Genomic DNA, 14,549 nt, shown 5'->3' with positions numbered 1-14,549 from the left:
TAGTCCCCTGCCATAACTCCCAATGATTATTTTAAGCATGCGTTAGAATTAATGGCCGCCCTGCATGCCAGGAGGCGTAATGGGCCGTAAGTAACTAATGCATTATAATTTTTGTTATTTTTATTTATTTATTTAGCTCATTATGTTATTGCCAGCTTTAGACTGAATTCCTAACTATTTAATCTATGGTTTTGATCACAAAGTGGATGAAGAGCTTGTCCACACATATTAACTCATTACTCAATTCTCAAGTCATATTTACAATAGAAACAAAAACCTAACTTACTATATTATGTTTCTTAAACTACAGGTAGACAACAACAGGTCATCACTTGTACACAGCTGTCTGCTTCGTCTATCTCCACCTTAAGAAAGAAAACTACTGCTGACCCCTTAGTCAAGATGCTATATTAAAGTGCTGTCGGAAATTTTTAGATCACGACTCGTGCACAGATGTGAGGAAAATAGATTTGGGGAATTTCCAATTAATTCTGAGCGAAAGGACTGTGACAAGAATTAATTCCTTTTATTGTTATCATTATTCTGTACTGTAGCATCTCCAGTTTTTATATTTTGTGTTTTATGTGTGCTTTCTTTACCTTTTTGCCTGTGTCATACCATTGCAAAGGTGTGTGCAACTTGAGGGAAAAAAAAGGACCACGGATCTGAAAGTGTGCTTCAAGACAGGACAATGTTATATGAGACTGAATGTTGACCAAGGTTATAGATGCTCTTTGTTATGTTCTTTTAATCAGATACAGATCTAAAGTTAATTTCAGTGTGCCGATTATTTTTGTTTTACGAGCTAAACATTGCTGCTAACTCGCCTTCAATCAAATGACGTTATTTAATTCAAGATTACGTTTGATGCATATAAAAATATAAACGCATTTTAAATTATCTCTACACTACAGCGTTTATTGTCAGGGAATAACATATCCCATGAAATCCCACTACTGCCAGAATCTGGTAGTTTACAGGGAGCGTTTGAACACAGCACGAGTTCACGCATTCTGATTGGCTGCCGGCCTCCAGCTGCCGCTCCCCATTGGCTGCTCCGGCCTCATTGAATCCCCTCCTCTACCTTTGTCAATTTCTTGCGCTCCCGTTGAAACCAACGCTTGTTGTTTCCCGGAGCCGGGAAGAAGGAGAAGTTAACCTCCGCTCTGTCGCTGGTTTTTTTGGGACACCGAGAGGCTGAGAGAAAGAGAGAGGAGAGCAGTCTGTGAGAAGAGAGCGCGGCGCGGAAAGGTAGTGGCGGGCTAAAATAAAAAATAAATAAGGACTGGAGGGATTTAACCTACCCATCACCTTGTACGCGCAGCGCGAGGGGAAGCGGCAACTCCTCGAGCCAGCAGCGTGCAACCCACCGCTGCACCGGATTGTGTTGGAGCAAATGACATAAACAGAGATGGTTTACTACCCGAGGGGACCTTCAAAGACACTGCTGCTGCCGCCACCACTGCTCTGAACTTTTCTGTCCTAAAACTGTCCCGCAGGTTAAGAAAACCACTTCGTCTAGCTCGCACCAAGCAGCAAAGGGATTAATCATGCCGGACCAAATCACAGTTTCAGAGTTTGTGGCAGAGACTAATGAAGATTACAAGTCGCCGACCGCGTCCAATTTCACCACCAGGATGTCCCACTGCAGGAATACAGTGTCCGCTCTGGAGGAGGTGAGTGGATCCCAGAAAAGGCGATTTAAAGAAACGATGGCCTCCTCAGATAACCCTAATATGATAGTTTATCTACACCCCATGTCTTTTCATGCTGATCTGTGTTGCAATGCAGCCCACCTCAAATTCTAATAAGCTCGTCCTCCTAATAAGCCCACATGTTGTTTCTAAATAGTTTTTTTTTTCTGGATTTATAAGGTGTAATTGTACACTAATTTTGTTCTGCTAGAGCAACTGTGTAGGTAGGTCAAAATTATAAATGGATGTTTAGCTGAATATGTCCTAGTCTATCCTTACATTCAGATTTAGATGAGAGAGGACGTCCAACAAAGGATGGAGAGCGGGCAAACCCAATGAGGAAACGCCGAAAAAGAGGAGAAATCATGTGCCGGTTAACCCCGGTTGTGTGTGTGTGTGTGTGTGTGTGTGTGTGTGTGTGTGTGTGTGTGTGTACACAGAGAGCACTTTGTGTTTCTCCTTTAACTTGCAGGTCATCAGGAGGAAGGACACTTCCGCTTTGCTCCCTGATATCCCTCCACCACCACCACCTCCCCTTCGCTCCCTTGTTACAGTTTCCCTACTTTGTGTACAGCCGGGCATGAGCCTCGCCCTGGCTCACAGTATAAATAGGATTTCCCACATGAGCAGCTCGCCGCGTTATGTGTGTTAGTGTGTCTCTGCTCTGTAAATGAGGGTACGGTGTGGCTTTTTTTTTTTTTTTCTTTCTCGAGGTTTTAAAAGCAGACGTCTGAGGGCACGTGTGGGTGAGATAAGTTAATGCTGCCGAGCCACATCTGGGCTCGGTGTCAGGTCCACCTTAAGCTCCCTGATCCTCCACACCTTGATGAGGGCTGTGGCTTTATTTTTAACCTGTGTCTGTTGAGCCATGCAGACAGGCGTACACCTGCCAGTGCTGACAGGTGTTTCACTTTCCTGCCGTGCACGGCTCCCTTCCGAAGGTTTGCTGGCGCTGGTTTTTTAAAAGGGCAAATAATCCGCTAACCGGGAACGGTTTCAGCACCGCTCGGGAGAGGAATGTGTTTGTCAGCGAGCAAATAAGTGTGTGGATTTAAGTCTTTTTTAAATAGCAGGCGAGCAGTAATTGCCGGCTTGTGAGGCTGAATTGTTGGTTTGTGAATCTAATTCGGCAGCTTTGTTTTGGGAGTCTTGCCGCCGCTGTGAAGCCGCCGAATTGTTTTTGTCGCGGGGAACTCGAAGTAGCCTGTTGTTGTTGTTGTGGTTGTTTCACACTGACCTCCCCACGCTCAAGCCTCAGGGAACACAAGGCCTCATTGTTGGGGCAACTAGACCTCGCTCGCTTTGGTCTGTTTGACCAATTAAACGCTGCGGCGCACGGGGAACACTTCCACTTATTGTCTGCGGGCCCTGCCTGGAATTTCAAACACAAGCTCGCGAACCAAAAACACATTTACATACGCGCATCCACTAGTAGCAGGCGCCGGTTCAAGGTTGTCTTCCTGCGAGGGAAAGAAAGAAGATGACATTCACGGCACTTTCCCCCTCGAGAATAACGACACTTATGTTTCATTGGACTGCTGTTTTCAGCGTTGTGCTGGGTTTCAAATATTGTGCTGATTCCGGCCTTCTCCAGTGTATCGGTTTGTTATATCACTTCTTCACCCTTCAGCTGACAGTTGAGGGCAGGCTGGCCGGAGCTGCACACTGTTCCCTAATGCTACTATCTATCTGCTGCTGTATAATTTCAGACGAAGCCTTTTGCGAATTGGTACCTGCAGGTTTTGATGATGGGCTGTCGGCTTTGCTGCTGACGTCAGTATTTTTTTTGCACACCACCTATGCTTCTCGCATGACTTCCAGTTGACACATATGTGAACTCATAAAAAAAGAGTCCCTGTACTCTTCTTTAGGAAGTGCAGTTATGGTGCCTAATCTGACTTGTGTCTGAATGACATAAATCCCGTCTTTCTGAGCGTGTTTGTCCCGCACGGGGTAAAGATCAGGTGCTGGGAAGTTCCTGGAAAGGACGGGAACATAGAGGTGTTGTCCAAACAAGCGTTTGAAAAGATGAATGAATTTGCAGCCGATGTGGGCAGTGCGAATTTAGTGTTGTCACTAAAGTTGGGAAAACAGACTTCTTCTTTTTCTTCTAAAAAAAATGTTATTAAATATTTTCTGACGGATGCTTCGGGGCTATCAAACATACATCTTTATCTGTTTAGCGTCCATGCAAGCAGTTAAGTTGGAATCTCTTGAAGTATTGTCTGCGTAATCTTGCGTGTCACTAATGAAGCACATATGAAAACAAATGGAGCGCGTGCGGTGCTCTGTATTTGCAAGTCGAGCTTTTATTTAGTTAAATAAAGCTTAAAGACTTCCAGGCTCACCTTCTTAAAGGAGTTTTTAAATCTGACCTCTGGGTCTGGTGGTTTATAGGAAGCCTTTAAACACATTAACAGGAGACCAGACCAGACCACGCGGAGGTCTTACGTAGGTGGGCGCACAATGTTGTGTAATTATTTCTTTCTAAACTTAATTGCACCTGACATAATCTTAATTAGGCTAGTAGTTCTAAACTGCTGGCTATTAAGGGGCCATTCAAAGAGCATGTGTGCATGTGTGTGAATGTGGGGCTTTCTTTTTAAAACCACAGCAATAAAAACCTGTTTATCCAGTAAGAGGATATTGAGCTTTGTGTCGTGACCCCCCCCCCCCTCCCCTCTTTGTCAAACACTTGTGCTGACTTTGCTCTGTGCACACTTTTCTGAAATAAGAGCTCCAGGATCTGGTTCCCCCTCCCCCCCCAGAGTTTAATTCATAAACTTTGTAAGTAGCAAGTCTGGATCTTTCTAGATGGGTTTTGGTTGTCGCTTGCAGTTTAAATGGCTTTAACACAAAGTGACTTTCTGTGTTTTCAACACTGCCCATTGGAAGGAAGGAGAGAGTAGCCCTGAGCTGGGAGTATTGATCTGAAAATGGCCTTGTGCCTTTGTCTCATCCAAGGGAAAAACTCATGAGGACGTCTGCCCCAAAGCCAGAAACTGACACAGATTGTATTGGTCTTATAGGTCTATTTTTGTATCTGTGTTTCGCCCCCATTTACCAAATCCAGGCCGACTCCTGAAATGATGCAATCGATAGAGTCGTCTCCTTGCCCGAATCTCGAGTGCATCCGCCTCCACTTCCACCGGTGCCAATACCAGGTATTATTTGCGCAATATCGCAGCTTGCAGCTCACTGAACTGGTGCAGCAGGTTTAAAGCATTATTCTTGTATCTCTTCTGTGGTGGAGTGGATCGGTTATAGGAATCACTGGGTGTAACATCCAGAGGCGTCCCCAAGAGCTGACTCAAGCGAATACAGGAGGGATGAAACCGATCTGACTCACGCTGTAGACGGCCGCCGAGTATTAAGGCTGCGAAACTGCCACCAGTGCTTGATATTCAAGACAAGCGTTTGTGTTCTGAGCAGCGAGGCCCTTTGATCAGGCCCGTGCAGACGGACACATAATACGTCTCGTGTCATTACAGCTGCATTGTAATTTAAATGTATTTGACAGGCAGAGTGCTTACTTGGACATTAGCCATTGTTGTAGTATAAATACAAATACCTCATCAAACTTTAAGTTGTTTCTGGCCCGCGGCCAAAGCCCTGCACTCAGCATGTCGGCTTTCTGTTGTCGTATATTTACGTAATATTTATTTTTACACAGCCAGATACATCAACCACAGCCTCGTGTCATAGCATTCTTCAATTTGCTTGCACAAGATGAGGTGATTCAAAATAGCCACTCAAAGCGCCGCAAAATGTTAATGACGCGAACGTGACTTGCACAAAAAAAATTTGCTTCACGGGCTCGTTCGAGATGAAACGCACTGTAGAGAGCCGTGTCTCCTGTGTGCGCTTTCATGTTTGCTGTAGATGAGAGCCAGAGAGTTAAAGTTACCACAGTATAGAGCACACGGGAGGGGTGGGGGGTGGGGGGGAGGCTCTGATTCGAAGTTATCAACAGGCTTCAAAGTTTGACATTAACAAATTTAATGAGACTGTATAAACATTTAGCTTCTTGATATTATGGCAAGGGCGAGGTTGTGACTGCAGCTGCGTGATTAATGTCCTCCCTTATATAGTGCGAAACACCAACTCACCCACTGGGCCTTTTGTCCAGTTTGTTCATTTTTGGCCGGTGAATAATGGCTATTTATAGCCAAGGTTCTCATGTTGAGGACGGCTGGGGGTAACTCAGTCTTGAAGCCTAGCATCATTACTCTTTCATGCGGCTATTAATTCGTCCTGCAGAGGTCCGTCAGCCTGGTATGCCAGCTATGCGTCGTGTGAAACGTCATACGTAAAGATCGCTGCTAGATCTTTTAGGGAGATTATTGGTGAGCACCTCTGGGAATGAAAATGGTATTTACAACATGCGCAGTCAACTGTTGGTACTGGCTATGCAGTCCCCGTCCGGGTCTGGTTCTCAGAGACTAATTTTTCCTTGACGTCGGCGTGCAACAAGATAATGTGGCTCGTGAAATTAACTCATGAGTGTTAGACAGGCGGGTTGAGGAGTTCCCGCTGGGAGTCCTAAGCTTCTCATGTCTTTATGGCATCTCTAAGCCTAATCTGGTGCCAACGGTTGTTTTGGGTACCATGCCCTAACTTGACATTAACCTTTATCTTCTGTTAACATAAGATGGTATCTCACTGAATCTCCAGCTGCCACGCTCTGTTTTTGCATAACTGGTTGCATGACTCGCTCCTCTCCTACCGCTGTTTTGTGTTTCAACGTCTCGTTAAACGTGCATTTCATTGTGAATGAACGTGTTAACAAGTGATGACAAATGTGCTCCTGTAACTCTTCTCGGGTAGTTCCCTTCTCTTTCTGCCCGCCATCGCAGCCATGGTCGGTGTTAACGGCTGGGGCCTTATCAGAGACAACAGCTGCACCCCCCCCAACCCAATGGAACAGGTGGCCTGGAGGAAAGTTTTAACAAGCCTCCAGACAGAAGGATTATCAATGCAGGGACAATCCACATCTAATAGCTTTAGAGGCACACCATTGGATCCGTGAGCTGTTGTATGGCCTAAATGTGTTGTCTGGCCAAAGTGAGCAGCCTAAACCCCCCCCCCCAGCCACCCTGGCCCGTCTTCAGCAGCACATAAGACGCTTAATGCTTCATTTAATTGAAATGGGACTTCTGGCAGGATCTCTGCAGTCCCGTCTCCTCTCTTCACCCTCAGTCTGCATCCGATGTCCCTCGACTTTGGCTCGCTGTAGTTAAGACGCCAGAGTGGGACATGGATGTTGAAGCGGAGCCAAACACATCCGTTCTTCCACATCTCGAGCGGCAGCTCTTGGATTTTATATAAGGATTATTGAGTTCTTCACAGTCTAGTCCTGATGTGGTCGTAGTCAGGGGTGCACCAAATATTTATGGTGGGTAGTTTCTAGAATAAAAGTGTTTGAGCGCTGTGAAGATCATAAATTAAGCCACTGATCTTGCTTCTCGTTTGTGTTCCAACCAGATCGCATGTTTGGTGTTAGACTAAATACTAAATTACATCCTTCTGCTAAAACACATTCAGATTCAGTTGTTCTGTTGAAGCAAAGCTAAAAGGAACTCTTCTTACGTTGGAGTAGAACTGCTAAACAATGGTTCCCGAGGGATATTTGGTGTCCGTCCTCTCTCCAGGGCCTGGTAATGCAGCGTTCACGTTATCATCCAGTGACAGGCTCTGGTCAGACTTGATTATAATGCAGCAGCCATCCCCACGAATCACGAAGGGTCGAGGGTCACAGTCGTGTCTCAATCGATTCAAAGCCATAATCTCTGCTGTCCCCCGATTGTCTCTGTTTTGTCTGAGACTGGTTACTGAATTTATTGCACTGTTTTATTGGAGCCTGTAAGTTATTTTTAGTCCTGGTGAGTGTATTTCATTTGGAGAAGGAATGTAAGGGTGAAAACAATCATGTCTGTGGTGTAAAGATCTGAGGCTGGATGACACTCTCTGCTCTCTGGGCTGCATAGAGGTTAGAGAGCTGAACACCGGGGGTAAACTGGGGGAAGACAGGAAATTAAAGCTCGTCTCATCCATCAGAGTGTCCTGGCCCATATTGTCTGAGGCGGCTCCTGTCGACGTCTTTTGTTCCCAGACGGGGCCCTGCCTCTTCATTAATGAACTCCGCCATTGATTTGTAGTCCTGGTCACTTTGAGACGCTTGGGGCCAGGGTGCGGTGGGAGGGGAGGATCCTCACAGTTGTGTTGTCCCGCTGTCACTTTCACTCACGGGACTGACCCAGACTTCTTTTCTGTTCGGCAAATGCTCTAATACGGACACCGGAGGAATTTGACACAGATTCCTTCTGACTTAATTAGGGATATTAAATGGTCGGTTACGTGAAGCTGGTAGTTTCAGTGAAAGTATTTTGGTCCTTGTTATCCTTAGAATTTAGTCTAATTTAGTTTAAGAAACATCTGAGAAGAAATACCGTGGAAACAATTTGTAAAAGGGCTGGCAAAAAAAAAGATTTGGCAGGTGATTGGATGAAGCGTCTATCACATGCTGACTTAAAGCAATCATTCGTTTCTTGCTGTTTATTATACCTAGACCATGCCCAGATTTATTCGCCAGTTCTTCCTCGTAGGACGCTGCTTTAGTTGAATCACTGTGATTCAGTCCAATCCTTGTAAGTGGATCTTAGCATCTTGTGAATCCAACTCCAAAAGCCTCTGGACCGAGACACATACAAGAGCAGCTCTGTTTCTCCTAGCTTTTTATTGCACAGTAGAAAAATCAGTTTTTCAACTAATGCAGCTGCATCAAAGGCAGCGATACCCACTCGTAATGGCAATTTTATCTGCGCAGCTCGCTGTATCCGTGAAGACCGCGTGAGACCCTTCAGATTCCCTCACTTCACTGCATTTATGTCAGTCAAAGCCCTTTTCAAGTTCTACGTTCCCAGCTGAGTTCAAAGGGACTTCTTTACGTCTGAAGTGCACTCTCAAACCCACAAACACACACACACCACATACACAGTGGTGCTCACTGTATTGTTTTATTGCCGAGATTTCCAGGAGAAAGCAGGTCATTTTTGATCTTTCATGCGTTGCCGCCACAGAACTGTTGGGCATTTTGCCTCTGGCGCTCCTCTTACACCGTGAACCTGACGCAATCGTCTGTGTGAAAAGAGCCAAAGAGAAACTCCAAGGTGAAGTCACCGGAGTTCTTCAGCACATTTGGTCCTTATTTCCTAATCCCTCTCCTTCAAACGTGGTTTTAACAGCCTCCTGCCAGTCTATAAACTTCATTAAATACTCACCTCGACGTCAGGCGGACCAGTTGAGCAAGTTTTACATATGATGCGGTCAGTTTTATTCATCAGTAGCTCGCTTCTGACTTCTTTTAAATGTAGGCGATGCGTCAATGCTAATGAGAATAAAGACCAAACAATGAAGTAGCTAAAAAACGGTTCTCTGAAAAGCATTACCGCTGAGCATTATCACCGCGAAGCACTTGGATCTGTGAAAACCAAACAGAAACAAAAGCTCAGGCGGGATCCCTCACCTTGTAAAATGTAAAACACCCTGGAAAAAAGCGCCTCAGCAGTTGACATGAAAGTTTGTTTTCTCTAGCACTTAAAGCAGGGCAGTTGATGTTGTCATCCCAGTGTGATTTCTGGCAGCTGCTAGTCAAGGCTGTGGTCCAACAGTGGTCTTTGTAGTGCTCACCAAGGAGCTGTAAAGCAGCAAGTGTGCTGGTGCTAAAATACCAGAGGACTTGTAGACGGATAGGATGTTTCAATAAATCTCACTTGGGCAGAAAACCTGAACAGAAACCCAACGAAAAACCTCCCAACGCCGCGGCCGAGGCTCCTTTTAAGTTGCTGACACATGTCTGTTTGATATCGTCACAGTAAAACCGGTGACTCTTCGTACGGCTTCTCATCTTTGCGGTGCTCTGCATGTACTCGTTAATGAGCGCATGTCAGACAGTCTTATGACACAGTAAAAAAAGCCTCCCCCGCCCCACCTCCCTTTCACTCTGTCCCACATTAACACTGAACTAGAGTTTTCCAAGCTGCTGCCCCAAGGCAGACTGACTACTCACATCTCAGCTGTCCCGAGAGAACAGAGAAACCCTGCAACCATGGCCTGGTTAGCAGTCGGCTCCATGGAACCCACTCCTCTTCAAATATTGACTTTTCTCACTCAGCATGGAGAAAAGTTGTGAATGAAACACTTGAAAGGAGGTCTTCAGATGTTTTTTTTTTTTTTAAGGAGGATGGGGAAACTTTAACCCGAAGTAAAAGTTTCTACCAGAGCAAACAGCTTGACTCAATCTTCCTTAGGGGTGTACCTCCTTATTACATTTCTTCAGGGCTGAACTGTATATTCGACATATGTTTTGAATGAGTCACAGCGCTTCCTCTGATTTTGAAGTACAGAGAGAGAGAGAGAGAGTGCCCTTCCTGTGTTTACCTCGACTGTGCCACATGTGGAGCCGAGGAGAGCTGCTCTGTCTGAGTCAAGGCTGGCCGGCGCAAAATCTGCTGCTTCAACGGCACACCTGCAGAAAAGCTGACGTGTCTTTCTGCCTATTAGCGATGGGATGTTTTCTGCTTAAGGAAAACAATATAGATCATACTGGTTCTAATGTAAGAAAAAAAAAGTCGAAGGTGTTGTCATCCTACAAGCATGTCTGAACAAGGCAAACCCCCATAGAAAAAAGCAGACCCATACACCGATCAGCCGCTACATTAAAACCACTGACAGGAGAAGTAAATATCAAAAAACTTATGAACTTGATATTTGTGTGGATATTCCTAAGACATGTTCCACCCACTTAGACCAGACCATCCCACCCCATAGCAATGACGCTCCATGATAGCAGCCTGACACAGACACAAAACACACAAACAGTTTAGAAACAACTCAAAAAAACATGACAAACAGCTCGAGGTGTTGATCCCAAACTGATCAAGCGTCTGTGGGACGCCCTGGAACAAGCCCGCTCCACAGACGCCCAGTTTCTGATGTTATGGTGGAAGAACCTGGAACATGAGCGATCACATCTGGTTGCAGCTGTTGCTGCTTCTCCAAACACCGCGGCCTGACTACACCACAGGGGTGAAATAAATATGACAAATGTAATGACAAGTCTTGCCCATAATTTTCACATGAAAACCAGGCCTTTCAATTTATGTGTGTCTCACTTACACACTTTTAGCTTCCAGTAGCTTTCACCGGGGGAGTGAAATTCGCTTGGTGTAATTGTCTCAACATCTGGTCCCTCAATAAAAGAAGAATTACAAACCCACCACCATCACAGATACTGTACCCACACAAGTAGCAAATAAATTGGATAATTACATCGCAGACTTTCTTATTCCCTCATTTCCACAGCATGTGGCTGACTGCTTCCTTGCTTCACTGTCGCATGGGAGGGGCTTCAAGGCTGAGACAAAGTTATTAGATGAGTTATAAAGACAAAAAGATGTGTGATGTCCAGATGTGTGTGTGTGTGTGTGGGAGCTTAAGTGTGTCAGCAGTGGCGACAGTGATACTACAGACAGGGAGGGCTGCTTGGGTTTTCTTTTGTTCAGATTGGACATGCGTGTGCTGTACAGTGTCGGAGCCCCTCAGAAAAGCGGGACAGCACATTGCCAAGCAGACATGCTGTCATCAGCAGATAGTTAGCTGGCAGGAACAATGGGGCTGGATCTCTGTCCTGTCTGTCAGTCACTCCAGCGTGCAATCATCCAGGAATGTCTGTCTTCTTCAGACGGTGGAGAACGGGGTTGAAGCTGCTACGATGAACGGGCGTGTTAGGTGGACTGTTAGTGGCTCCTTTCCCTCCAAGCTGTTGTACGTCTGATGTGAGCTCTTCTATTATTGGAGGGAATAGAAAAAACTAAAACACATAATCTATGCTTCTTCTCTAGATCTTTGTCTCTGTCCTTTGTCTCATACTTAATAAGTTTATTCATCAGTAAATCAGTCATAACGACACTGTGGTTTTCAGTTAATCCTCTGAATGACGTTACTAAGTAAAAAACAAAAACAAATATTTTGCTGGTTACAAACTTGAACAAGCTGTTGTTTTCCTCTTTAGGACAAAACTTGCATTTTGCCACACTTTCTTCTTTCTTCTAGTATCTAAGGATTGCCTTTATCTTACAGGGATTTAAATATATGAATGAACGTATCAGAAGCAGCCACCTCTTTGTAAATGAACAGTTTCAGTTCTTGTTTGCTCACCATCCGACCACTGGCCCTGAAGTGAACTGGCACATCTCAACCACACCACCAGTTCTTCACACAATTTACAGAAAACTCTCTCCCCATCTCCATTTCCTATATATAAGCCTCTACATCTACTCGGGACTTCAGTGTCGTTGCAGTTCCTGTTGTGTTCTTACTGGCATCTGGTTCCTACTGTGGAGAAGTATTTTAGATTTCAAACCGTTTCTGTGAACTGAATTTAAGCAATTCTGTTTTAGTGGAAAAGACCAATGTTTCGAATTACTTTTCTAATTTCCTCAATTTATTTAGGTTTTGGAGAACAGGGAAAATGTTGGGCCAAGAAAATTGGGTTTATTAGTTCTGGAAATCAAACATTGTATTTGCATACTTTTCCTCAAGACTGTGATCAACATGGGATATTAATAGTTAACCTAAGTGGTATTTTCCTATTTTTTATAAGTATATATTTTAGCAGTATTTAATTTGAAGTCAGTTGTTTTATTCATTTTAGTTTAAGGTTATTATTACTATTTAAGAAAGTAGCTCAAATATCATTGGAAAAAGACCAAACGGTATATTCCACAGATATGAAAATGACTCTCTTGGATCTCAACTTAAATTCTTACTGTAATGGAGCAGAGCATCCTCCGCATTAATCAGGTTTACAGTATCTTCTTTCCTGCTCTATCTGTCCGCGAACACACATTAGATTTGATATATCTGTTCTGGACTCGCAGAGATCAGTAACCCGACACGTAATACTCCACAATTCAGGAAATGCACGTACATAGGCAAATGGATCGCCGTGACGACGACCCCCTTGACCCAGCGGTGTTGTGATAGTCTGGGTAGATTGGCGCAGCAGATGGTGCCCGATTGCGATCACAATGATGCTGATAACGGTGATGATGATGTCATGCTTTAAGACGAGGATTAATTCAATTTGTTTTTTGTGTTTTTTTTCCCCCTCGTCCACAGGCCTGTACGGTCAAAGAGAGGACACGAGAAAAGAGCCTCTCTGGTTAGTTTACTGCGAGATGCTAACAAAGGAGGGAAAACGCTGACAACGCAGTAATGTCACACGAAGTTTGCATGTGAAGCAGCTCCAGGCTCTGAGGCTGGGTCTATTGTGCAAATATTCAGCTCTTATCCTGCTGCACATGAGTGGAATTCCCCCCTCTCACCGTGAAGGATTTTTTGGGGGGGGTGGGTTAAAAGTGTCTAATTTTAGAGCAGCGAGCATCAGGCCTCGCACAAAAGGCGACATGGTGCTCGGAAAAGAGTCATTTCGCTCAACCCCGTGGAGAGAGCACATCAGTGGAAGTGGAAATGTGTGAAAGTGACTGATGAGGTTTGTGCGTGCACATGTGAGGACGGTTCAGAACAGCGTGTTTGTTGTGTTCGGCTGGTTTATTACCCGGACTGTGTGTTGTCCCCGTCACACCGCTCAGTGCAGACTGAAAGGATCTGCTGGAGCGTGATGCTGCCTGATTGTTTGTATGTGTGAGAGTGTGAGAGTGAGACGCCGCGTCGTATGCGAGCTCTCATGTCCGCGCCAATGTTGATGTAAGGCATCAGCTGTTTAGGTTGATTCCCTCAAGTTGATTAGTGACATGACACCGAGGTCTGGTTTAAATGTACCAGTCTGTCACAATAATTCAGCCACTGTACAATTGTGTTGATAGAGATTTTACACTTACATTACAAATTGTGCATCACTGGATCATCAGTCATTAATCAGTTACTTCACAAAGACGGCATATTTGGAGGAATCTTGATATGAGAAAATCAAGAAATAAGTGCCACTAGCATTTATTACTCTACTATGGCTCATGTACCAGCAGTTTGATTGAACCTCTAGACTCTTGAGGCCTACAACAACCTATTCACCCCATCGTTTCACTTCCGAAGTCGCATCTGGTAAACTGCTTGGTTTTGTAATTATAATGTAGGGTAGTCTTATTGGTCCGTGGGCAGACGAATCACTCTATAGGGAGTGATTGTGAGCAGGCTGAGACCGCTCTGTCTAACTGGCCTCAGCTCGGTTGATTTGTTCCGGGTCGGAGTTTGATTGCTGTGTTCACACAAGACCAAATGAACCTGAGGTCCTCTCTGTTTTTTTTTGTCTCACCGTATGAGCTGGGTTCTTCGTGGAAAAAGGGGAATTTTTGCCACCGTCTCTTTCTTGCTTGCTCTGGGGTTTCAGGCTCTGACACATAAATACAACTGAATTGAATTGAAATGCTTGGATACCTTTTAGTAGTTGTTGGTAGCTTCCTGTTTCCTTACATCATATTCCCAAACAAATATACTTTCCGTGCTGACTCTATTTGATTGTCCATCAAACAATGATCTAGTGCAGAACTGGGAACCATGCTTCAGACGTTCATATGTTATCTGGTGTTGTAATGCGATTTTAGATACAGATACAGATAAAAACACAGTAACTTAATTCATTACAGTTTTAAAAACCAGCGCTAGACGATATATTTTGTGTCCTCACAGCATATTTTGAGGTCAACCAGAACCCAAGGTTGAATGTGAATGTCGTCGGGTTGCAGTGTACCTCTAACACCAAAGCAGCTACATGATACCAGAGCTGAACGGTACATGAGGTGCCGTCCGACTGTGCTGATGCAGCATATGCACAAA

At 44.7% G+C, this 14,549-nt stretch overlaps 1 protein-coding gene across 5 annotated transcripts in view; it reads left to right on the top strand.

Moving 5' to 3' along the window:
- The first annotated feature begins 1,101 nt into the window (after window positions 1-1,101).
- The window catches only part of asap2a (ArfGAP with SH3 domain, ankyrin repeat and PH domain 2a), a 48,638-nt gene continuing 35,190 nt past the window's right edge, over window positions 1,102-14,549 (top strand). For 3 of the 5 annotated variants that reach the window (XM_047610458.1, XM_047610457.1, XM_047610455.1), the window contains exon 1: window positions 1,104-1,676. In XM_047610458.1, coding sequence (XP_047466414.1) covers window positions 1,551-1,676 — 126 coding nt within the window. In that variant the 5' untranslated portion in view covers window positions 1,104-1,550. Of the gene's footprint in view, window positions 1,677-14,549 lie in introns of all 5 variants that reach the window. The other 2 variants (XM_047610456.1, XM_047610459.1) reach the window with 2 other exon arrangements.

This window comes from Mugil cephalus, chromosome 17 (assembly GCF_022458985.1).
Source record: "Mugil cephalus isolate CIBA_MC_2020 chromosome 17, CIBA_Mcephalus_1.1, whole genome shotgun sequence".
NCBI classification, from domain to species: Eukaryota; Metazoa; Chordata; class Actinopteri; order Mugiliformes; family Mugilidae; genus Mugil; species Mugil cephalus.
This window is presented reverse-complemented; position numbering and strand designations above follow the sequence as displayed.